Here is a 26414-nt window from a genome sequence, read left to right as displayed (position 1 = left end):
ATGGGTTTCTCCTTTAAGGAAAAAGGTTCACTTGATAGGTCTTTGTTTGCAGTTCACCGAGCATTGTTTCCCCCCCATGCATATTGCAAAATCTCATCACTATGTTGTTTATGGGGAGGAAAAAAAACACAAACACAAATGTCCCGAGGCAAAACAAGTGTCGACTAGACCCAGTCTGACACATTCTGAAAACACATTTATCATTCATCTCTAATCCTTCCTGTGTTAATCAAATGATTACCCCATACCACGAGAATTTAGAGTTTGGCGTTAATTGCTAGTTTAGGTTTCTGTTGGCTCTGGTGCTGCATACTCGGCGTGCTTACCTTCACAACGGTGAGGCAGTCTGTGAGAAAGGGAACAGCAGGTCTTTAAACCTTCATCAATTAAGCTGTTAAGACTCGGTGAATATGAGCAGTCTCGCCACAAAACAAGCCATAACACCTTTTTTAGTCTGAGCGGGAGCTTGTGGAGATTTAACGCAATCGTTGAGTAATTGCTGCGTGATCTTTTATTTACAGGGAGGTTATCATTTACCGTGGAGATGAAAGTGGTCTTACGGCGAGGAAGGTTTTATGAAAACAGTTGCAGCGGCTTATTCGGCTTAAACAGTTGAGCCTTGAGATGTGTATATAATCACGCGTCAGGAAAAGACAGATCCAAAGGGAAGAAGCCGTAAGTCAACTCGTTTTCGGGTTCAAAACACATTCAATGACATTTTCATGTGCAGTATTGTTGTTTTAGTCGGGCTAACAAAAAAAGAGAAAAAATCAGCAGAATAAAAAATGTTGCAGTGCAGCATTAAACCATGGGGTTGAAATGACTACAAACACTCTTTCCATAACTACTCCTTCATATTTGATAAATAAATATGACTCTTTCCATCATCTTCATAGAGACTGTGCACTATTCTCTAATAATAACCACCAACAGCATCTATAACAAATGGAGGCCGATGTTACATTATGAGAAGCAAAAAATGCTTCCATCAAAAATGTTGGATGTCTAAATATAGACACAAGTTAATAGAAAACTAACAGAGATGTGTCTCAATATAAACAGATAATGTACACCTTGCTGGAGTTTGAAACCAATCCAGCAATGCTAGTACAATAACTTCATACATTACAATGTATTCAGAATGTAAGCATTTAAATAGTTCATATAGAGACTCCCAGAAGCACAAACAAGTGTTCTGTTGAATTGCAATGTTTTACAAAGGTATGAAAAGCAGCTGCTAAACATTTGGCCCCTCTTCTGCTGTGAGACGCGGGTGTGACTCTGCGTTGTGTGTTTACGGGTCTGCTGTGGCAGAGACACTTGGACTTCGCTTTGACACTGTGAAATGAAGGTGTCAAGGGTCACATCAGCTGTCCAGCTCAAAGTCTGTTTCATCACAGAGGTCAGGACAAGAGGAATATTTCACTCGTGAGAACTTCAGACAGAGGTTGTCTCCCACCTCGTTCATATGGCGCAGCACCTGAGGACAAAGGAGCGGTCTCAGACTGTGTTTGATTCAGGGGGAAGAAAGGAGCTTCTGCAGCCTCGGAGAGCCACGCCATGTTGGTAAATGTGTGTGTACCTGGTTCAGCATGGCTCTGGTGTGCGATGCCGACAGGCAGAAGCGAGCTCGGGCCTCTGTGATCGGCGTGGCTGGAAAGCCGACTACCACGACACCAATTTTCCTCTCCAGCATTTCTCGAGCGAAAGCCCTGGTCAAAAATGAACAAAGAGAAAATGTCCCTTTATTTATATTCTCGTTAACAAATTACTGGAAGGACTACAAAACGTAAATCACACCCAAAGTGATTGTTTGGGTTCGTTTACAAGGTTTTGAGTGAGAATTCTTTCTGAATTTCACATTTATCATTACCAATGCTAAACCAATACCGCTAGGATTGACTCTTCTTTTTATGCCTCAGAGGACCGAATCAGGGCAGAAATGGACATCAACTTTCCCACAGTTCTCACATTTCAAGGTTTGAAGTCTGACGACCCCACACGCCACCTCAGAATGAGGATGATTTTACTTCTTTGTCTCATCACATTAAAAGTCATAAGGAATGCTTCTTTGAGCCCCTCCGGATCCTCAATTATGTAGTGGCAACGTTAAATTAAAAAAGAACAGATAACTAACAATTTTGAAGGGCTAGAATCAGCATATCTCTGATGACTTCTACTTTATTGCATCCAATCAGTGAATAGCTCTTAAATGAGCGACAAAGTGGACAGTTTGGAGATTTCAAACCATACTTGCTTAAAAATGATGAGGTGAATCTGACACTACCAACATTGACAGTCTGGTATATTTAAATGATGTGTGTGCTCGTACAGAACCTCACTCTAACACCAGCACATTTAAGATCAAGTATATAGGGATAGTGGCAACCGCAAACAATGTCCAAAGTAAATGTCCAGAAGTCGATTTTGATACATAATAGAATAGCTACAGATACAAGAGAAAAACTCCCGTTTGAAAATGCAAAAATAATTGGAAGAAAAAAACATTGTAGTTTTTATACTGATGCTTCAAAAAAAGAGTACTGGTGAAATTATACTTTTCTCCCCCATCGTCATTAATGCCCATGAAAAAAGAGCAATGTAAAACCAGAAGCTGCTGATTATGACACAGTACTGGGAGGGATTAGAATTTTCATGGATATTAGTGGTGACTGGCATTGCAATACCCTTTGTACCCAAGTGATTATACCTGAGAGGCCCAAAGAACTCTGGGTTGAACCTAATCAATACCTGATGTTTCTAAAGTGGTTACAGTCTGCACAGACACAGTCTCCACTCGGGATTCATCTGGAGTGTGTATCTTGGCAGGAGTCCAAATCACTTTTGGACAGAAAATGATTGTGACCATAAGGGATCGTAAAGTTGATACTTATTGTTCCACGATTAGTCTATGCTCAATGATAGTCTTGCTCTTTGAACGAGGCAGGTGTTTTTGGTGAGAGTTTAAGTGTACTCACACCACTTTGCCTGGCATGTAGAGCAGGATTGGAACCACAGGTGAGTCATCGTTGCCGTAGATGATGAAGCCCATCTCCTTCAGCTTGGCCCTGAAGTATCTGGTGTTCTCTGCTAGTTGGCGGATCCGTCTAATGCCTACGGTAAAAAATTAGCACATCAACAGATAAGCACGAGTAAAACACCAATAAAAACACACCACCAAAACGCTGCACATTCCCCCTGTCCCCTGGGTCTTCACTTGTCAGTAGGAGCTAATGTAGTGTGAGATCTCTGCAGTGCCATCTCATCCCGAGTCCTGCACCTCCATCTGGGCCATTCCAGCCTCCACTAGGAACTTGCTCATGATTACAACTGCGCCGCGGCGGCAGATGGTTCCGTTTTGTCCGCCTGGTGTACGCACTTGCACGTTGCCAAATTGAGGGTTTTGCAAATTGGATGCGATGGATTCTGCTCAAAATGAGAGACTATGCACTGCTGCTGGAGCGCAGCCATGACCGACACGGAAAATAAATAATGTTTAAGTTGTACCTGTACTTCAGGTAAATGTATGAAAAACAAATCAAAGACAGCAGAGCCCTGCTAACCCCGTTTCTGAATGATGCCTTGGAACACAGCTTTGTTTCCCTCTGGTTACCTGGGAACAGATTGGCAGTTCGTTCAGGGCGCTGCAAGAGAGCACTTTAAATCCCCTTATCTCAGCAGAGAAAGAGAGGGAGGGAAAAACATAACATTCTGGCATTCGCCAAAAAGCACAGGCCCCATCTTTTAAATTGTTCCTCTCTGCTAAGATCGAGGGCAAGGAGGTGAAACACCTGCTGCCAGACTCATGAGTAGGTGAGGCGGTGTGGATGTAGCTGTCAGTCAGGGCTTTTCCCTGTTTTAGAGCTCCAGTTTGCTTTAAAGTGCGAAATTCAACATCAACGAGAAAGACGAGGAGGGCAGAGGAGGACTGAGAGAAAGAGGTATAAAAACGTATCAGGCATATAAAGAGTATGTGAGGTTTCGTGTCAGTTGGCTTTTATAGTGTTGTGATGGATGTTAGAGCTAAATTGTTCTCAGACTGCACTGTTTGCTGTGTTGCCTGCCCTCTGAAAGACAGGTCAAGACTCATTTCTCCACAATCGGTATTTCGCTGGGCTGTGTCAGATGCAAAGCACGTCTGCTTCAGGGCCAGATGAGAAAGTTACTCATGTCTGCATGAAACTGCGATCCACCTTATCTGTACACCAGGCCTGAGTCCTGAGCACCCTATGGCAGACATGTTGTGTCTCATGGAGAACACTTTAAGGCTGCATTCACACGGTTATCTTGTGCGGCAGAGTTTCCCCTAATGACTTAACCCTCCTGTTAGCTTCAAATTTACTAACATATTTTACCCTTGGGGTCAATTTGACCCCAGCAATTAAAACCTCCAGAAAATGATTAGAATTAATATTGAATTTACAAGTTGTGTACAGGACATTGAAAACATATCATCATGTGAATTTTATGTTTTCCCAGTTGTCCCCAATAAATTAGGAAAAGTCATGAAATATGAAGCAAAAAAAATTATGTCAATCATTTTTTTAGAGACGTCAAACATTGAATGGGGTCAAATTGACCCCAAAGGTAACAGGAGGGTTAAACATATGTCAGAGTTGTACAGCTCTGGATTCTTGTTTTTGTCATTTGCCACCGAGGCATGATGAAGATTACGTGTTTCCAAACGTTTTTTTGGAGCCTTCTGTTTGCCTTAGTCCCCATCGTCCCCATCGCTGGCGGTTACACGCACCACGCACATTCAAATGAATGAGAGGACTGTCAACACCTGTCCTAAGTTCTGTAGATCTGGGTCAAGTGTATGAATACATAACACTATTGTCTTAACCATTACCTGTACTAACTATTCACACTGCTTCTCCTTCCATTACAACTACGACCAGAACTACAACGACAATAACTCATTGCTCTGGCAGTATTGCAACCAGTCTGGTAATAACTACTTCACTGCACTAATGTCTAATGCCATTTTCTAGAGGTACAGTGTTCCTCACAACACACATATGAAAATGATTTCCTCCACGTTGGGGTCACGTTTGCTCAGGCCCCCCCGCCCCCTTCTACCACTACAGCCCCCCGTAATTGCTACCACGTTCTCTGACCGAGCAGCTGTTTGTCTTTCCCTGCAGGACTGGACTTACTCCTAATGTTAACATTGGTCCAGTCCTCTGGATTTGGTTTGCTATTGTTACCATTAAAATGATATTAAAAGGTGTAAAACTTTTTATAAGCCAGACATAATGTTTATCTGCGTAAAGAACATCAGCTTTGACGAGCATGTGGAGAATAAGACTGAACTAGAGGGTGACGTTTCACGAGGGTACGGCCGCAATGAGCTCAGGCACTCACCTTCTGTGCTCCCGTCTTTTCCCATGATGCACTTCATGGCACGTAGGATCTGCTCAGTGACAGGAGGGGACATGGCCGAGGCGTATACTGCACTGTGAGAATAACTGCGCAGGTAGTCCACCAGCTCCTGCAGCCCGGAACACAGAGACACACAGACAGTCAGACTCGAGACAGTATGTTCACGATACATTTTCTTTTTAAACATTTAGAAAACAAAGCATAAACTGTTCATTTCAGACCTTCTATGAAACAAAAGTGTGGCACTGCACTGTTATTGTAGCACCACTAGAGCGAGCTCATGTATAGTCAACACCTGAGAACCAATTAAAATCCCTCAAGTCGTGCAGTAGCTCTGGACCCTTTCCTGCTCTCTCTCTTTGAGGTGGCCCGCTCACTAGTTTCAGAAGGACCCTAAAGAATGAGGACTGCCACGCTCATTACTCCTAAATGTCAGCAGGAGATTCATTCTGCAAGTGGTTGTCAAGAGAAGAGAAGAGTTTAAGGAAACTGATTTGGCCATGGGTCCTAGGTGCAGGCGAGTGTAAGTAGTCTGAGGTCGCGAGCTGTGACGGGTGCTGCTCAGTGGCTGCGCGGTGGCCGGTGGGCGATGACACGTAGCCAGAGATGCTGTCTGGCCACCATTTCCCGAGGGGATTTTCGTGGGAAATGCTCAAACGTAGGACAAGAACCCCGAAACAACCTGACATCTGTTTTCGTTTAAGGCAGGGGATTTTGACCACTTTACGGCCCTCGCAGGATTTCGCTACGACCAAGATAAACCGGTTAAGGGAACATGTCCGAAATCCATCTTGCGTCTGCGGCGTGGACTGACGGCTCAGAGTGTTTCCTCAGCCACAAGGCGGCCGCAATACTGACGGGGTGATACATGTCCACAATGCCGCGGAGGAGGAGTGGTGCCAGACTGAGGCGGATGTATTTAATAACCTAATCTCACTGCAATCCAAGTTCTGAGTAAAGGGTTAATGAATAAAAGCTTTCTACATGCAACGTTGAAGTGAATTAGAAGGAGCTTGCAGTGTATTTATTGGGGTATTTATTTTTGGTACTCTCATAAAATAGCTATAACATGACTGTCTTCCAGAACACATCTGCAGAGTCTTTTGTCGGTCAACCCGTATCCACTTAATGTCGGGTTTGGGGGATTTCACCGCAACAACAGATATGTCAAATCTAAAGGCTTTCTCTCTCTTTTCCTGCTCGTTCCTTTCAGGACTTTACAACAGCCAGCTGTCAAATCAGGCAGAGTGTTCTTACTTCAAACATTATCATGCTTGTTAAAAGTCATCCTGTTAAATCTGGAGAGCAGTTCCGACGCCCGCCACAAGAAGGGCCTGGCCCGGTGCCAGCTTTACCTTCTTATTATGGCCGAGCAGGGCTGAGCCAACATCAGGCGACAGAATACCTAATTCAAGCAACATGGCCGTTTCCTCTGTTGCTTTCTAATCAACTGCCATGTTGATTAGTATGTACTAAAGTGTACTTTTTAATGGAGTAAAAAGGAATTACAAAGGCCCGATGCCACAGCCTGGGAAACATTTGTTCGACATGTGAGAGCTACGAGAGAGACGGGGGGGGTGCTGGAGTGTGTATGGTTTAAATCAGAGGGCTGAATACAAATATTTGAAAATACTATGTATGGTGTGTTTTCACCTGCTACGGAGCCATACGGGTTAATGTTGTTACTATGTACAGAAAATGGTTGCCAGGTTGTTCAAACTATGTCAGGAAAGTTTCAGAAATTCAGCTCACTTGTTTGATTTTACGAGAATGGCATTTTACTTAAGGTTGTCGAAATAGTTTCGGTGCGATTTATCCCTCCCACACGCTGTATATTTTTTAAATGTACCGTGACCCTGTGTGGGCCCAGGAGGAATTATTTTTGCATAGCTGACTAGAAACTGTGATGATCTTATTTCTGTCTTCTGTTTATTGTAAATGTGTCTTTTTAGATTGCCTTATGTTTTCATTCACTCTATCTATCCAGCTATCTAATGAAATCTGCAAATGTTAGGTGACAACGTATTGGAAGGCTACCTTTCTGTGTGGAAGAAGTTCAGTAGAGAATGAAAAATAAATAATAATATGAACGCACAAAAAAGGTCAAACGGAAAATCTAAAACTTCACAGTTACCTTTTTCCCTGCGATATAGCCTCCAGCAGCCCCAAAGCTCTTGGTGAAGGTGCCCATCATCACGTCCACATCAGCTGGGTTGACGTTGAACAGCTCGGTCACTCCCCTCCCTGATGGTCCCACTGCTCCGATACTGTGGGCCTCATCCAGGTACAGATATGCTTTATACTTCTTCTTCAGAGCGACGATCTCAGGAAGTCGCACCACTGAGCCCTCCATGCTAATCACATGGGAATCACACAAGCAAAGCATACAGTTACATGTGCACATTTCATCAATTATAAACCACTCTTAAAGGGATTGGGTTTAAAAGGGGAAGAATCTGACCCCGGCCTCACTTTATCCACTGCAGAGCATCTGTATGTCTGTAAATGCATATTATATAATTTGACAATCTTCCAAGAATCTTTCCGCTGGACTCACTTTACTCCCACCTTTCTCCCATCTCTCCCTCCCCTGTGCTGCAAGCCTTTTAAGGCTACAAACAGAAAGCATCAGTGAGTGTATGGCTGGAGAAAATAGAGCAATCTCAGACCTGCTATCCTTGCTATGGCTGAGAAATGACTCAAGACAGGGTTTCACCGGGGGCCGACGTGGACATCAAAGGCAGGGCCAGGATATAGCTAAGCATGCTTACGCTCTGTCTGAGCCTTTTGATGTTACGGAGGGGCGATAGAAGGAGCATTAGTTCTTACAGTGCCGTACCGAAAGATTTCTTCATTGTCTGACCCTGACATTATGCGTTATTACGCTCTGATTATATGCAATTAAAGTTGTCTCTCAAATTAGCAGGATTGTTGTGAAACTAATGGTCACGTTTATACCAACTGATAGCCATGTTCAAGATTTTGCTCTTCATTTGATAAAAAGGACTCATAAAACAGTCACAGTTTGATGCACAATGGATATTTTGTGTTTCACTTCAGAAGGACTGAAATGAGGCTATACAGAGGGAAGAAAGGGAAAAAAACATGGCAGTTGAAGCTGGGGGTGTAGCCAAGTCAATCTCAGTGGCTCCAATTGGCCTTGATTTGTAGCAAATGAGCAGATGGAGAGGGTCACTAAGACTCAGGATAGCACGCTGCCGGGGGCGACACACACGGTACCTTTCACTTCTCTCTTGTAATGAAACGGTACACACACACACACACACACACACACACACACACACACACACACACACACACACACACACACACACACACACACACACACACACACACACACACACACACACACACACACACACACACACACACACACACACACACACACACACACACACAGTCTATTATTCAATGTTAGTGAGGGAAGCAATTGAAAAAGAGACCAGGCACTGCTAAACACAGGTTGAAAGTTAAAGCTCTCCAGATATGTGTCTGTGAAAGAGCGACTACTCTAATGAGTGTGTGTGTGTGTGTGTGTGTGTGTGTGTGTGCTCCTTAATGACGGCTGACCTATAGATGCCTTCCACCATGATGAGGATCTTCTTCCAGGGTCTGTGGGTCCGTGGTTGCCCTGAGCAAACTGCCTCTCTTAGCATCTTCTCCAGACTATGCATGTCTGACACACACACAGACACACACACAATACAAATGTAATTTAACACATATCAGGTTTGCAAGTGTAATGTAGGCTTGTCATGCAACTCAACACTTGATTTGTAAAAAACTGATCCCGAGTCTCGAGTGAAGCACAAATCGGATCATAGCTTGTGAGGAACTCCAACTAAAAACACACAGAATAACACTTCCCCCAGGGCAGGGCAGTTCTCAGTCTCCATGTGGCACTGCTTTATCGGCAAATAACAGCTTCCACAAACTACACACAGCCAATACCTTTACACTCTGATGCAAATGAACACCTGTGAAGTTTGCGTCAGGCAGGTTTTGCAAACTGAAACGGGGCTTGGCCAAAGGTCTCCTCGGTGCAGTCTGCACGGTTGCTTTGAATTAGGATTTAAATTTTGGCTTCAGCTAAATAACTTCCCATTGGGGTTTTAGATAGAGATGCACCGATCAGGTTTTTGGTGCCGATCACCGATCACTGAAATCAGTATCTGCCGATCACCGATAATACCGATCACTGAAATCAGTATCTGCCGATCCGATAATACCGATCACCGATCACGGTGTCGATTGAAGCATTCTATTTATTGTGTAGCATTATTGCCTAGGACTATGAGGAAATACATATATAAAGCAACTCAAACATTAAAGAAATTACCGATTTCTTTAAACATTTAGGACTTTTACTTTGAAAAATGTCCTAATTGATACATTAAAATTGTTTGATTGCTATTGTAAATGATTTCAGATATGTATGGAACACATCTGCATTATTCATTTACTGGAACTCTTGGGGAAATCTATATACAGGACTTTTTTTAACATACAAAAGTCTGACTTCTTTTTATAAACTCTTCCTTGGTACAGTAAAAATGTTTTAATGTTAGCATAATTTAAGCTAAATCTCAGAAAAGATCTATAAAGATACAAAATCAGTTCATTGTTTACTTTTATATGTTCGTGTATGATTTGTCGACATCTTATTTTGATAAACGGATGTTGTTTCACGTGGTTCTTTCCGCTAACTTTGCAAAACCGGATGTTGTCACTTAAATCCTTCCGCTAACTTTATCAAAACCCTCGCGTGCTCCCGATCGAATGCGTTTACCGTGAACATCAGTATATAGGGGCTCAGACATGTGAGTGTCGGCTGAGTTGACCCAGAGATTCAACTCGGGGGACGGGGACGCCGCTCGGTGCGTGAGGATCCCCTCGTGGACCTCTCACTCTGCGGCCCTCGCCGGGCGCATTGTCTCCGTTGGGGTGCGCGGCGATTGAAACGTCTGATAGTTCTCGCACATGTTACGTCATCTGATCGGCCGTTTTGAGAACGCCGATCAAAACCGATAATGGGAATATCGGCCGATATGGATCGGAGCCGATCAGATCGGTGCATCCCTAGTTTTAGACTAACAGGCGGCACAATTAATGCTCCTCTGATGCAAACCAGGAGATGGCAGTGTTGCACAGCTGTGGTTAACACAGCAAAGTGTGACTTAAACCAACCATTTTGAGCCGCAAGTGAACCTGTCAGCTATTATCTGTCATAGATGATCGATAAAGCTCCCTCAGCACAAAGACAGGTTTACTGAAGAGGCAGCAGATGCTCCTCTGATAAGAAATCCCAACAGAGCACCGCCAGTGTTTCCAATATCAACATTCAGAAAACCACACAGTGAAAGAGAAATCCACAGGGGTTTGTTGAGTGCACAGACAAGAATGAGAAAAAGAGTATTTCACAGTAAAGCACTGATTTGGGATAAGCTGTAACACTGCTGGGGGGGACAATGAGTCTTCGCTTTGACACAAGAAACGTGCATACAGATATCTACAAAATGTTATTATGATATCTTTGCACTGACCCTCTGGGTGCGCTCATGCTAACAAATAAAGACTAAACCCCCACTGAATATATGATTATTTGAAAGAATGCCAACTGTCAAAATAAACATCCTTTATCGCTGACTATTTGAAGAATTTCCAACACACGAGCCTCACGCTGCTAGAGGAGACGGACCAGTTCATGTGCTCTGTTATGAAATGACATCCTTCCTTGTCAAGCACACCGCTGCCACATTTCAAATCCAATAAACAAAGGATATTTGATATTTAAGAGGTTGCACAAATAAATCGTTCTTTGTTTTAACGTACACTACCGTTCAAAAGTTTGGGGTCACTTTGAAATGTCTTTATTTTTCAAAGAAAAGCACAGTTTTTTCAATAAAGATAACATTAATCAAAAATACCCACTATACATTGTTAATGTGGTAAATGACTATTCTCGGTGGAAACGTCTAGTTTCTAATGAAATATCTCCATAGGTGTATAGAGGCCCATTTCCATCAACTATCACTCCAGTGTTCTAATGGTACATTGTGTTTGCTAATCGCCTTCGAAGACTAATATCTGATTAGAAAACCCTTATGCAATTATGTTAGCACAGCTGAAAACAGTTATGCTGGTGATATAAGCTATACAACTGGCCTTCCTTTGAGCTTGAAGTTTGAAGAACAAAATGAATACTTCAAATATTAATCATTATTTCTAACCTTGTCAATGTCTTGACTATATTTTCTATTCAATTTTCAATTTATTTGATAAATAAAAGTGAGTTTTCATGGAAGACACGAAATTGTCTGGATGACCCCAAACTTTTGAACGGTAGTGTATGTGTTGTTGTGGCTGTTTTGATTGGTCGGGCCTTCTTGGTAAACATTGGTCATGTACTAATAAAAGAGTGAATGAATGTCTGGTGCTGGAGGTATAAAGGAAGGGAGGGTTGAGCTACTCAGGTGCCTGAGGGCTTTTTGCCTTTACACAGACTTCTAGAATCTGCTTGGAGGACCCATAACTGACTCGGCTTGCACCTGTCACGACACATTTGCTGCCACCGGACATGCTCGTTTTGGTCTGTCCCCTCAAAGAGCACTGGATGTTTCCAATGTAAGCACAATGAATGTTGATAAAACATGTCTCCTTTATCTTATCTATTGGCACGATGTAACTCGATGAGGAAATGGAGAGCATTTAGCTTAAATAAGGTGACATTTTCATTCAAAACAAACTGTCAGTGCGTTTACATGATGATATAATTCGAATCTTGCTTTAGTCAGACTATGCTATCTTTTGGGGGATCTGCTATTATCCCAATATACATGGCAGTGAGTAATTCGAATCATTGGCCGAAAGCATGTCATATCCGATACGATAGGTGGCGCTGTTTTCATTACAACTCGTGGTGATATAGCCATTTCCGCTTGACCTCTTCACCACTACCAACAACAACCAACAACAACATCAACATTTCGAGAAAGAACCATGAACTTTAGTATGTTCAACTCCTTCAATACATTAAGCATAAATTATGTCTGCTCTTCGGTCCAGAAATGAGTGGTGGCTCTTGTGTTCTCCATAGCGTTGTTTGTTTTTTGCCGGCCAGGCTCCCGGCAGTGACAACTTATCATCTCTTTCGACTTCCGGGTCACGACATGGGAGGGAGCGAGGGAGGAGGGCGGCGGGATCTCAAGCATGCGCAAAGACGCAAAGTCCAGTTCCTAATCCAATTCACCGTTACAGGCCGCGATAGTCGAATTATCAACCGGATCGGATCGAGTTATCCAGGGGTGTTAATCGGATCGTAGTCGGACCGCACATAGTCGAACAAAGGTGTTTGCATGAAACGGATAATTCGATTTCAGTCCGACTAAGCCAGTTATTCGAATGCATGTAAACACGGTCTGTGATCATGCTGCTCTTCTGCTCCGCTGTATAAAACACAGTCGTGACTGTGAACTGAACCCAAAGCTTTTACATTTGCTGCTCTAAAACACAGAATGTTAAGTAGGTCTTTCCTGAGGCAAATCCTGCACCGCACAGAAAGTACTGTGCTTCTCACAGCGGCAAAAGTTAGAAGACAAACTAAATAATGTAAAAAGTGGTGGTGGCACAAACAGAAAGTCCGACTTCATCAACATATAATTTATGGCAATATACATCATAACGCTATTTCAACAACGTTTGTTCGGCAGCTATTATGGCTGGAATAAAACATGTCTATGCATGTTGTTGTCAGGCGGAATCACTGTGACTTGACAACACAAAACAGTTACTGGACTTACTGTTGTGTTTGAACACACGGATCGTTGCTCCTGACAGTCGGGCCCCCAAGATGAGAGACGTGTGATTGAGCTCGTCGCTCAGTATCAAACCGCCCTGGAAATGATCACAGAGAAAAGATTTCATTCAAATGTCCCCAAGAAAGCGATTCATCTCCAGTGTAGCAGTTGAGTCACATGTTCCTGCATTCTTAAGCATCACTGAGAAACTCCACAGTATTCCTGTATGTACATTACGTGCCATCATCAGTATAACCGCATACGGAGAGTAACAGCCCTGTGTGTGCTACCAGCCTACACATTTAAATCTGTTTTCTGTGAGGTTTCTATGTATTTCTGATATGTTCTTGTGCAGTGGTCCCCAAACTACGGCCCGCGGGCCGGATTCGGCCCGCCTCCACATTTGCACCGGCCCCCTGAACAATACCAGAGACGCATTCCGATTTATTATTTTTTTCACCTGGCCCGCTGCCGTTGAGATTGCAGTGAGACGCGGAGAAAATGTGAAGTGGTGCTCTTCGCAATAAAACATCTTTGATGGGACGTGTCGCGTCTCGGCCAATCAGCGTTCAGATGTCGACAGCGTTTGGGAAGTTAGGTTAGCTTGAATGTTAGTCCGCTACATCTACTGATGTCACGCTGCACGGTGTAGCGATACTAACAAAGTACCCGTACGTTAAACACGATGTGATTTAGCATATTTTTTGTATCGATACTTCATTAAAAGAGCGATCAGAGTTCACTCGCTGCTCCACTCCGTTAAATGCTGTCTGCACGCGCAGCGCTCACAGACAGCGAGTGGCGCGCGCATCACTCGGCTGTGATGCGCGCTCACAGGTGAGCACACTCTCACTAGCAGACCCATTACAGTTTCCCAAATGAAAAGTATGGTGTTTCATATTCCATAAGCATGCAAATTAATTCAGCTGTTCCACGAAATTCTCTCCAGGACGTTAGCATATTTAACACTGACGCTCTGAGCATTTGACTGCATTCGTGAGAATGAACTCTTGTAGAGGGTATGTTGACACCGTCTCAGTGATGGATACCCTCGATTTGGCCTGGGGTCCAGCTTGCCTGGTCCCTAGTCTACCAGCAGCTGTCACTCTAATGCAGCCCTGCCTGCACAGCGCGGCCTGTTCCTGTAGGATAGAGTTGGCAGTGTAGGTTGACCCCCAGCCCCTGCGCGGTGACTGTTCGGGCTGCAGCCTCAGGGGCTGCTGCACATCTTGAGCCTCATAAAGGACCCCCTTCTCATCACTTAAACAGCCGACCTCCCCTTTTTCCTGTCCGTTCCTATCACCGATATTCGAGCAGCGTGTTGCCCCTGGTAACCCATAGCTGTCTGTGTGAGCCTGGCTGGTGTGCCGACAGGCAACCGTTTGTTTAATCCAACCCTTGAGTAGTGCTCTTAACCAAGCCTGCCTCCCCTTGTCTATGTGACTGAAAGCGGCTACGTATGCCTATAGTCTTATCCTCCTGGCGACTGTAATGTTTAATTATGATTTTAATGAATGGGGGTGGGTCAGGATTTGTTCTCATCTGAGTTTACTCGACAGTTATTCATTAATGTAGGCCATATGCAAGGAAGGAACAAAAGCTGGCATCATTATATTAATTTCTGATGCGCTGTAAAAATGACACCCATATATAGTAGGACTTCCTTTATACTGAATGTGGCATTTAATTTGTTAAATCACAAACCTTGCCAACAATTGCTGGAATATTCATTGAGTTGGTGGCGAAACCCATCCCAAAAGTCATGGAGGACTCTACTCTGAGGAAACTGGCTACAAGTTGCTCCAGCTCTTCGTGGATGCTCAGGGTACCTACAAGACACAAATTACAAGGGGATAACGCACCATGACAAGATCACTGTACCTTATCTGGTAGTCCTTAAGACTTTGTCTTTCTTTATTATATTATTGTTGTCTAATAACAAGCCTTGACAGAGATGAATGCTGCATGATAAAAAGTAAGAGACTCACATGAAACAGCCTGCACCAGCAGCACACACAGCATCAGCCACTCTCTGGGCATTCAATATATATAAATACTCAATGTGTGGTAAATTTGTAATTTAAATTACCCTCTTCATCCCAGGTGATATCAAGGGGAGTCAAGTCAAGCAAAGTCTAAAATGGTTCTGCGGCACTGAGACTGAGGCAGTTATGGACTCAGGCAGGTTATAACCCACTGTGGCAGGTTTGGGAGCAGAATTCATTAAGAAAATGTATCACATTGTAATCTGTCACCTGACATGGTGTTTTTCTATTTTGCACTATAAAAGTACTTCCACTGTGACTGTTAGAATTGTGAGTTACAGGGAGAGAGGTAGGCAGTGAAAGGTTGATATACACTGTATTTTATTTCTGCTCACTCTGGGCAGTCTTATTATATATATATATATATATATACGTATATATATACGTATATATGTAGAGTATTGTTTACTGCATTTGAAATACTGTCGACACATTATTAGTGTGACTAAAAATAGTTAACAAGAGTTTTAATGATATTGCCAACATCCCAGCAGAAACACAATAAAAGTCAATACAAAGATATCTGTTAAACTTTTAAATATAGTTTTACAAGAAGACACTGAGATGAAATTACTTACCATCAAACTAAATAAAAATTAAGTATGGCTTTGAGGTATTGTGATGTCATTAGGGCAATCCTCATAAGGATATATTAGTGCATTGATTTCATATACATGGGATACTAATCATTGAAGTCCAAATCAATAACAACCAGTCACCACAGAGAGCAATTATTAAAAGGCTCCCTGATTGAATGTCTCAGGAAGGAGTGGGGAATGTGTCTTGAGGTACAGTATGTGTAAAAAACCACCACACAGTGAAGCAGCTCTGTCTTTATCACAGACAAATTTATTGATATATTTCCTCAACCTCTCCGGCTCACATCCCCTGATGGCATGTGCAGCATTTGCTCTCTACACAGAACATTTTACACAAGGTCTAAAATCTCTGCAGGTGAGAGAGAGTCCTTAGTAGATCACGCTGCGTCTGCTGATTTGAGTTGGCTCTTGACTCATATACATGCCATTAAGCTTGGTACCCTGTCCCTGAATTACCAAGGTCACCTCTCCACCACCCCAATCATCAAGCTATACAACAATCGCCACGGTTGGAGAGCATTCTTGTGAATGGACAATAAAGATTGTGTGCTTGCAAAGATCCAAGCTAAATCCTTCTCTTTCATTGTAAAACTGTGACTGAGGCTTCGCTTCAAAGGCTTTGCAAAGAAAGAAAAAAAGAAGGCAGGATGAGGTTATCATTTCTATCAACAATGTCGACTGGAGTCTCGAACAACTAATACCTGAAACTTGCGTCTCTGCAGACAAGTACAGGCGTTTATGTCTCTGTCTTAACTCTTCAAAATACAAAACAGTGCTATTAGGTTTATTTATTCGTGTACACATTATGGTAAAATACGTACTACTATGTGCTCGGTGGCAGCACTCTTAGTATGTTGTGGTAATTTGTCATTTATTCTGAAGCCTGACTTTATTAGATACTATATTGTACGTTACTGATTGCAGGAGAAGCTGGACCAGGGAGCTATCCAGAAATAGAAATCCATGAATGTTTGACACATCAGGGTATTTACAAGGGGGGCGGGGTGCTTTCAGTGCTCTTTGTATCTACTTTTACATGACTATTCAATCTAAAAAAAATTATATATTGCATTCTCTGTGCACTTAATTACTGTATGACGTACTTGTGGGAGCATTTTTTTTACCTTGACATTGTGTACAAATAATAGTTAGTTGTAAAAAAAGAAGAGATGAGACGAAATGTTTGAAAAAGAACCTTGAATCCAAAACATTTGGACTTAGAGGAAGTGAGAGGCACAGAACAGAGTGAAATATTCTTAACGAGGACTCAGGACAGGGTCACACAATTACTAGATACCATCATGCAACATGTGCAAATGATGCATTAGCTTACGTGCTAATTAGCATAATGTTCGAGAACAGAAATCCTAACATTTGATAAGGGCCAGTTTCTTTATTCTTGTTTCATTTTGTTGACATATTAGTCAAAGATTTTCACAATTCTTTATGTATTTTTGGAAATGTTATGTTTGAATATGCAAACAATGTATTATATGACACAAATGCATGTTGTACAGTCTGGGAGAAATCTACAGATTTAAATGGACAAAGTGATGAAATAAAAACCTCAGTGTGCATTTTGTATGTTTTCTTGACACTCGTCTGAACAGAGGCATGTTATGGAAGAAAGCTGTAGCCAAGAATTTCAAAATTGCCAGTGCACGAACAAAACATTTTTGCCTGTAGTTTCTTTCTATAAATCCTCCTCATTCTTTTACTGAATAAATTGACTGCTTCTAAACAAACTAAAAATACAGCCTGTGTATTATCAATACAAATAGCTGCCTGTGAACTAAAACACTGGTGATGGTGTCACTGCTACTACAGAGATAGTCAAGTCTTTAATAATTGATGCCTAATAAGGTCTCATGGGAGAAATGCATGTTGTTCCTTCACCCTCACAGTGAGCCAGCTGAAACATGCATTACAAACCCGGGGAAAAACAATCCCATTTTGAAAGAGAAATAAACATATAAATAAATTACATGAATGAATAATGGATGGTGCGGAGGAGTGTGTGAGTGTGTATGTGTGTGTGCGTGCGTCGGGGGGTACTCATACACTGACAAACAAATGTATAACTAACCATCACAACGCCCTTTAATTCCTTTGGTGGTCTCTGTTTTTGTCAAACTGCTGAAATCATGAAACACGAAGCAGCCACTCAACCCACTCTGAGTGTTTTATGTCAGCTCGCTGCTAGCCTGCTCTCAGTCGGTAGACAGCCAGGTGGGCCTGTTGTGTGAGCTCCATTATGTTTACCCATTGGCATGGTTTGACCAATAGCTAATTGCCACAGCATTGCTATGCCGTAGCATGAGATCCTGGCGCACACTTAAACACCATCAGAAGCTGGGTACATGTAGGATAAAAAGATAAAACACCATTCCCAATTCTTCTGAAGCCACAGATCCCACTGTATGATCCTTTGCTGTTCTATCACTTCCACCCATCCATCCGTCATCTTTAACTGGCAGGAGAGGGTGGGGGTGGGGGGGGGGGGGGCTCACATTGAGCGAAGGCAGAGTTCACCCTGGATAGGTCGCCAGGCTAGCGCGGGGCTGATTAATACAGACAACTATTCATGCCCACACGGGAAATTTCTCTCCCTTCCATCACATATATTGCTTTTGCATCATTCCTAATGTCCAGGGTGCTTCATGGTATTACATACCACTATGGTCATAATTTCTCCCACTCCTCAGTATGTAATGATCTCAGCTTGAGCCCAAATGGTACATAATTCAACAAAGGTTGAATAATTTACATTACACTGCAGCCACTCAAAGATAATCAAACACGCAGGCAGTATAACTCACGAGAAAAATAATAAATGATGGCATATGTGATGAGGACGATGGAGTTTCATTACCAGTTTGATACTCAGCCTAGTCAGTGTCATAAGGGTCTGCCAGAGACTTTTAAAATAGATGTAAGAAATGTGAAGCACTCCAAGATTAAGTTAAAGATACAACGCCATATGCTCTTTTAACTTGAATCATGAGGTGGATCTCACTTTGCTCAAGAGAAAACGAATGCCCTTGTTAAAACTAACTTGAGATCCACAAGTTTTGTTTTCATCTGTACGACTGCACGTTGACCACAAACTCACCTATTTCCTGTCTGGTGCTGCAAACCCCAACCCCGTACTGTTGCGTTGTGTCTGCCACCGTTTTCAGGAAATCAGCGTTGTTCTCAGCGAAACCGAGGTAGTTGTAGGAGCCCATGTTGATGGCATTGTGTATTGTCCTCCCGGTTAACCTGCAAGCTTTTCAACATTAGGCATCACTTAGCCTTTCTTTTTTCATTTCTACACATAGGCAGATAATTACTTTCATAGCATGAAAAGGTATCAACATTCAATCAAACACAATTGCTAATTATAACCTCGGCGTTCAGTTCATTAAGGATTAATGACAATACTTTGTATATAAGGCTATGTGTGTAAGCATCACTTGTTCATAATTTTTCCTTTGACATCTTTCAGGATATAATCACATATTCACAAGTCATTATGTACAAGTGGTTCTCAGCCAAGAATAAACTAGGAAAAGATGAAAGGAGCGAGTGTCATAATTCTTTTGCAAAGAGGGAAGTTGAGGAAATTGCACCAGGTTAGTCGGCCTTACTGTAAGTCAGAGACAGAGTTTTAAAAGAATTTTAGGAAAACGGCTCCATCATCTGACATAATCCCATGTAAACCTGCACCAAACTATGTCCTACATCAGGGGTGTGAAATTCATTTTCCCCCGTGGGCCACATCTGCATCATGGCCGCCTCTTAAAGGGCTGGTTGTAACAGAAGTATATAAACGTATAAACTACTCCCCAACATATTGTTAAATCTCTCTCTCGTCATTTAATTAGTGTTTATTTGAGTGTAGAAATATTGTACATGAAAAAAGACTAATATTATAACATAAATCCATTTCATCTGAAACCTTCAAAATAAAAGCATGGGATTTTTTGTCATAAATGTCTTTAAGAAAAGGTGATCGTGTTTTCTTTCAAGCCGTCGGGGGCCACATTCGGCCCGCGGGCCTTGTATTTGACACCTGTGTCCTACATCCTCATGTCTCTTTGCCCAATCACCACAGGCTGGTTCCCTGACTGCACCATTTTTTACTCTTTCCAGTCACGTTAAACCTCTTAAAGCGTGTAATCCACGCCTAACACTCTTTCCTGATTCATAATGTCATATTCCCTCCCTGTGGCTCTGTTCATATTCCTATTCATAATATATTCCCTGACCCTGCTGCGCAACAGAGGCATCTTAACTGCATCCAAAAATATGACACATCCTCGTTTACGTGCTTTAGGTATTATCCCTCCCCATTAGCTCAGCGAGCAAGAGCTTGATTTAGCCAAGTAAATCTCGGTTGTATAGTCTTTAGCCACAGAAGAAGTATGTTTGTGTTCATTCTTGCTGGCCTGTCTTCAACTGGAAAAAAAAGAAGTAAATGTAGTCCAATAACATGTCTAATATGCAGTATGTTTTATCATAAATGACTTGATCTAAGCACCTGAACGTCCAGTTGTAATCATCAGACACCCTCTCCATCAAGTCGAAGACGGGGCCCGGCAGGCTGCAGACGGGACGGTTCCAGTTGTCTCGTACCCTCATGTACAGGTTTCGATTGTAAAAGTTCTCAAAATCTTGATAAAGAGGTACAAAATCCTGAGAGCAAAGAAGAGACATTGTCAACAGCTTCACAGTCAGCAAGTACCAGAATGCCAAAGAGCGGTTCAACAATAAGAGCAAGTAACTTCTCAAATTCTGACACACTCAAAGCTATCCAAGTATGAGAACAAAGCAAACAAGGCATGTTTCTTTTCCTTCCGAAACAACTAAATTGCCCATTCTTTATAATAGAAATGGTTAGCATGAACAAGAAAAAACTGAACTTTAACACATTAAACTTGAAGTTATAGAAATTGACATTTAAAAGCAGACAATCATTATTTCCTTTCATTTTGTGTCCATATGCATTTCCTTACACGTTCTCTGAATGCAGTTTGCCAGGTAGGTAGGCACTTTGTAGTAAATTATTTATGTTTGCCGCTCTAACTCGTTAAGACCACACAGGTGTTTATGTTATTGTGTTTAGCTTTGTACTAGATCACAGAAGCTAACATTTGTAATTACCTTATAAACATTAAAACCATCTTTTTTTAGGTTTTTACCTTGGTGGGAGAGTTAGAGCTGCAGTACTTCAGCCTTTAAGCAAACAGTATGTTTTCATGCACAGTATTGTCTGCTAGTGTTTACCAAGCTCATTGTAGACTTTGCCTTTGTTACCCCCCATTGTACGTTTCATCCAATGAAGCCACCATTACGACAGAGCCCACATACAGTAGCGCGCTTCCTTCTTCCCTCTATTTCACAGTGCAAATTGTTGTTTTTAATCACAGGGTGCGATTTGCCTGGTTATTGCTTCTAGATACAGATATCTCTACCTATGGACATACTGTCTCGATGAAATATGACCAAAACATGCTCACAGCAATTGTCTTAGTGTTTTTTTTACGAGTCACGCAAAATAAACCATTAACTACTACCAACTTAACTATAATTGTTTTACTCAAAAAAAGCTAATCCATGGTAAAATAATGGCTCTTATGTGGCAGTGCTGAGGCCGTCCCTTGAAACTAAAGCACAGTTCCTAAAAAAGAACCTGACTCCCCAGAGATTTAATTAGGTCTTCAACATATATTCTCTATGGTGTCCTGTCTCACCCATGGCAACATTATAGTGCAGAGGAACAAGATGGAAGGAGGCAGAGAGGGCTTAAGAGCAAAGCATTGAAATAATTAGGGGAAAACAAAATGTGTTCAGTACACCCAAGGCATCCCTGCTCTTCTATTTCAACTGCCTGGGTGCATGTGTATCTCTACAGTATGGTGTGTATGCTGCAATATGCGTATGTTTGTGCTGATTGCATGTTTTACCAACCTTCTGTTCCTCTCTTTCCTGGGCAAGGTTGCACTTCTCTAAGCCCACAGCTCTGAGGAAATCTCTGAAGTAGCCAAACAGTGTGACAATACCAAAGCCCAGGTATGTCATGACAGCCACGTACATCGGGGCCTGTTCAAAGGACTCCTGCTTGTGCTGCCTGGAGGCGATACCAGTCCCAGGGCCATTTTTCTATACAAGAGACCCACAAAAGCTGTTTTACATGTTTTTTTTTACATTGCACGAGACACAAAAGAGAACAATACTATTTGAATTAATGTGTAGTAACACACCAATTGACATTGACACTCAATCAGTTAAGAAGAGACAGATACTGGCCGACTGGCACACAGAAGTCACTGACATTAGTCAACACTGAAGCAAGCAAAATGAAAGATTTTCTATAGTAATGTTATGGATAAATAGGGACACGCTATTGTTTGTCTAGTCGGGATACTTCTGTACTTGATGGAGCTAATTTGGACTCAAAACGTTGTAGCCTACTTTTCTTTGCTAGTAAATGAATACTCTCACAATAAAGGAGTAGGCCGATGGTGTTGCAAGTGTTTAGGAAGCAAGTACCACCATATAACTTAAGATAAACAAGATAACAAGTAATAAACACCTTTTATTTTTCCAAATCACAGTAGAAGTGACAGTCTTGATAAGACGTTGTTAGACAGGTAATATATCATCTCCGGCTGCCATTTGTGTTTGATTCAACAGCCGATATCGAATTAAAATGTTAATCCTAGTGTAAGGGAGGGAATAGTACTTCTTAGAAACCATTATTCTTGGGGGGTTGTGCCCACTTTACACCTTCAAGCAGAAGGAAATACGCAGTGGAACCGTTGCTTTGGCTATACAAAGTACCGGTTAGTTAAGGCTAGTTAGTTAAGGCTAGCTATCCTTTACTAACACAGGATGCTGTGACGCTGCCGCACCGATGTTAGCTCACCTGACATGAATCCATCACGTGACTCAGGCGTTACACGTATTTAAATCACCTGCACGCTCAAGTTGTTGAACTAACGTTAGCTGAAGTCATTGTAAGTTGTGGTATAGCTAGTTAGGTTACTACATTCTTCATCAGAGCTAGCTAATAATGTGTCCAAGGCACGACACAGAAGATCATTACCGCCGTATCAAACATCATAGGCTATAAGGTTACTAGACTATTATTATTTTTTTAACATCGTGACATCAATCGAGGAGAACAGACTGGTTTACCAGGTGAATTATTTGAAAAGACATCAGTAAATTAGGCGGGTGCTACACTATGTCACTTGGTGTAGGCATCCCACTTACTCAGCCTAAAGGCAAACTGTTTTTGCAAAAGAAAAATTTTTCAGGGCGCGGTCGTTCGTTCATGTATTGCTTTACGTTGACCTGCTTAGCTAGCTTAACACATCTGGGTAGGAAGAACAACTGCAGGCAAATCATATGTTGTCGCTAGTTTAGCTACAGACTAATGCAACTGGACATCTTCAGATAAATATACGCATTAATATTACGACACAACTATTGATCCCGTAAGACGCGCCAAAGACTGGAATGACTGGCACTACTGTGGATTGTGTTACAGCGTGAAGCACATTGTGATTGTTGAATCAAAGGTGGGTTACGGGTTATAACGTTTGTCTACGTCAACGAGGTCGTTTGAGGTGAAAAGAAAAGAAGAAGCACCGATTACATCACCACTGGCTCACATTCAATCGTATCTCACCAACTAAATGATCAAATACCTGCCTCCATGCAGGAACAGGAAGGCAGGTGCACGACACGAGTGGGTTCACAAATAAAACCCAATGTGAAAAAAACCAGCCGCTGACAGAGGTAGTTACCTCTCTCTTGTTGTGATAGCCATTCCTCTTGATGTCTTCGCATTTCACTCCATTCGGGCTCAGATGCGGGAGGGCGCAGTTTGCCGCAGTTATGGCCATATTCCTTGCAGCGTAGCTGCGGCGGTCTCCTGAGACAGTCAGGTGTGCTCTGCTGAACTTCCGAAGGGTGACTTCCTCCTTTTGTTGCGTCGGTTCTGCCTCTCGTTGCTGTGTTTGAACGTCGCTTCCTCCGCAAAAGAAAAGTCACACACAAGTTAGTGCACTTGTTTCGGTATGTGTAAATGTGCCACCACTCTCGCTTCTCCCTTTATCCTCAAACGTAACTTGCGAAACTTATTATGAAGATTGGGTTTTTCAATATAATTTTTCTTTGAATATATATGAACATATTCAATTCAATTCAGTTTGTTTTGTATAGCCCATTATCACAAATTACAAATTTGCCTCAGAGGGCTTTACAATCGTATTACAATCATATGTATGTATTAATACATTTATAAGAAGTGCATACATATACTGGTCGGGTATTTAGCTTCATACTATTATACATACTGCTACTATACTATGCTACTGTACTTACAAAACAGGATCTTATAACATATGATCTGTTCTTGTTCAACTACTAAACAGTTATAATGCATAATAACCTTAATATGTAATTGAGTATGTTAACCTCTGGATTTTACTTCCATACAAGCTTGTAATGTAATTGTTTCACCTAATTTTAGGTCAGGCATTGTATTGCGCTCATGTTTTGTTTGCAGACGTCATCTGTTGTCGCCTTTTCTTATCTTGGAGATGGCCACTCCAGTGTTGACAGAGTAGCAGGACACACCAACATACACCATCAGTGTGCATGGTGTAATGCACACTGATGATTTAATTTGACTATACAAAATAGATCAAGTCAAGGCTTTGTACACCTAGTTTGTCATACATCTGCTGACAGCTTTGTATTCATATACAGTAATATGGTGTGGTGCTTGTTTTATTATAATGGTTTATTTAATAAGGGACAGTGCACATTGATAAAAACTTTGCAGTAAATGTGCCAGAGTTAGCCAAGAGGCTATTTTTCATCTGTAGTCCCAATGTTGCTGATGTTAAGAACAAACCTAAAAACATAAGATTACAAATACAATCTACAAATAAAGCAAATAAAATAAGGGAGAACAATGTTAAAATGGACAGAATAAAAACATAATGTCAGCGATACAACGTAAAAGCTTACAGACTAAATGTGACATATAACTGCAAACAGGTGAACGACAAGAGAAGACACGCAGGTGGAGTAAAACGGCCGACCAGCAAGTCAAGACATACAGAGACCGGACAACAGACAGACAACAACTGACAGACAGAAAGAATGAAAGTCCAACCTGGGCAGATGGAGGAGGTATATGAGCCGTTACAGTCTAGTGCTGACAGAGCTGGGTAGTAATGTACCATTTCTTTGTTTCCGCTTTTGTCTTGTTCATGATACAGAACTTTGTGCATTCGCAGGTCAGAGACAGTTAAGCTCCATATGGAGCTGAGAGAGTGTCTGTCTGGCTCATGGACCACCAGGGACGGTAGATGACTTATATCATGGGGGCTTAAACTCATGCTCACTGTGTTGGACTGCTGCTGTGCAAAGAACACCAAGTAGTTAGAAGATTTTATGAAAGGTTTCTTTAGATACTGTTTGAGGTTACAGCTCTAAGCAGTAATGTGTAACAATCCAGCTGAGTGTAACGATACAGCTACTGTGGCATTGTTTTTCCAGAGGACTGAATCATTATAACAGGAAGGTGTGCTACAATTTACAGCCTCTGCAGTTAGTCCTTCTGGTTGATGATTTACTCAAGTGTCATAAATCAGACACACTGCTGTTGGCACAGGTCAAATCAAAATACCCTGGTAAACTTACTTCTTTATGCAGGCTGTTGACAAATTACTGTCTGCCTGCATTGTTTCCTTTCTGGGCAAACACAAAGAAATTGTTTGTTAGTTAAAGGTCAACGCCTACTCGATGGTCTTGTGGTGCACTTAGTTTGTGGGTACACAGTCAAAAGAAATATACGGAGGATTGTGAGAATAGGTTGAATGAGGGCTTTTCTTCACGTATCGACCTGTTCCTGTTTTGGATAGCTCGTCTCTTGGTGGGCTTGCACGAGCAGACGATGAAGAGCTGATAGTCCAAGTGATAATCCTAAAGTGAACGTGGAGTTTGGAATGCAAGTGCGTGTTGGAAAATGATGCAGTGAGATTAGGAGATGACAGTACCTGCTGTAAACTCTCCTTACTTTGTGCTGGGCTAATCTCCTGCGGTGTGTTTGGACAATCAGCACACTGGATTGAAGAACTGTGGACATTTCTACAGCCTGTCCAATATCCTCCCCCTTTAAGTCCTTTTTAAGACAATTACATTATCACTATCCGTACAGAAAGAGACTATTCAACACAACTGTTCACCGTTTGTGAGACATCATATCCTTTTCCTCCAACCACAATCAGAAAATGTGCTGTCTCGAGTTCTTAACTCCACATTTGAATTGCAAAGCCAGTAAAATCAGGCCTTCTTCCTTAAATGAACTGTGTGATGTTTTGGCTGAAAACACTCTGGCCCTGTGGGATGACATGTGTCATCTGCACTTCAGATCTGCCCTCACTTCACACTAACTGATGAGGGTTGGTGTTGTCTAATAACTCGGGACCCTTGTCGAGGAGGGAAGGGGGGGGGGGGGGAGCAGGCTGACTCTTGCAATGCGGATAAAAGTGTAAGACTTGCAG

General features: G+C 42.1%; 1 protein-coding gene across 1 annotated transcript; it reads right to left on the bottom strand.

Moving 5' to 3' along the window:
- Positions 1-488: 488 nt before the first annotated feature.
- Positions 489-23844, bottom strand: sptlc3 (serine palmitoyltransferase, long chain base subunit 3). Its single transcript, XM_056436352.1, has 12 exons — positions 23643-23844; positions 21799-21990; positions 20369-20523; positions 18959-19107; positions 14907-15031; positions 13206-13299; positions 8977-9082; positions 7520-7739; positions 5368-5494; positions 2979-3114; positions 1583-1712; positions 489-1480 (listed from the first exon to the last, which is right to left on the bottom strand). Exons 1-12 carry the CDS (start codon positions 23739-23741, stop codon positions 1367-1369), a joined length of 1647 nt encoding a protein of 548 aa, XP_056292327.1. The 5' UTR covers positions 23742-23844; the 3' UTR covers positions 489-1366.
- Between the last annotated feature and the right edge of the window lie 2570 nt (positions 23845-26414).

Source organism: Pseudoliparis swirei, chromosome 17 (assembly GCF_029220125.1).
Source record: "Pseudoliparis swirei isolate HS2019 ecotype Mariana Trench chromosome 17, NWPU_hadal_v1, whole genome shotgun sequence".
Taxonomy (NCBI): Eukaryota; Metazoa; Chordata; class Actinopteri; order Perciformes; family Liparidae; genus Pseudoliparis; species Pseudoliparis swirei.
This window is presented reverse-complemented; position numbering and strand designations above follow the sequence as displayed.

Coding starts and splice junctions, on each gene's coding strand:
- sptlc3 (XM_056436352.1), bottom strand. CDS start 23,741: ATGGCCATAACTGCGGCAAACTGCGCCCTCCCGCATCTGAGCCCGAAT. Junction 1,713..2,978: donor TACATGCCAGGCAAAGTGGT/GTGAGTACACTT, acceptor ATTTTTGACCAG/GGCTTTCGCTCGAGAAATGC. Junction 1,481..1,582: donor CCAGAGCCATGCTGAACCAG/GTACACACACAT, acceptor CTTTGTCCTCAG/GTGCTGCGCCATATGAACGA.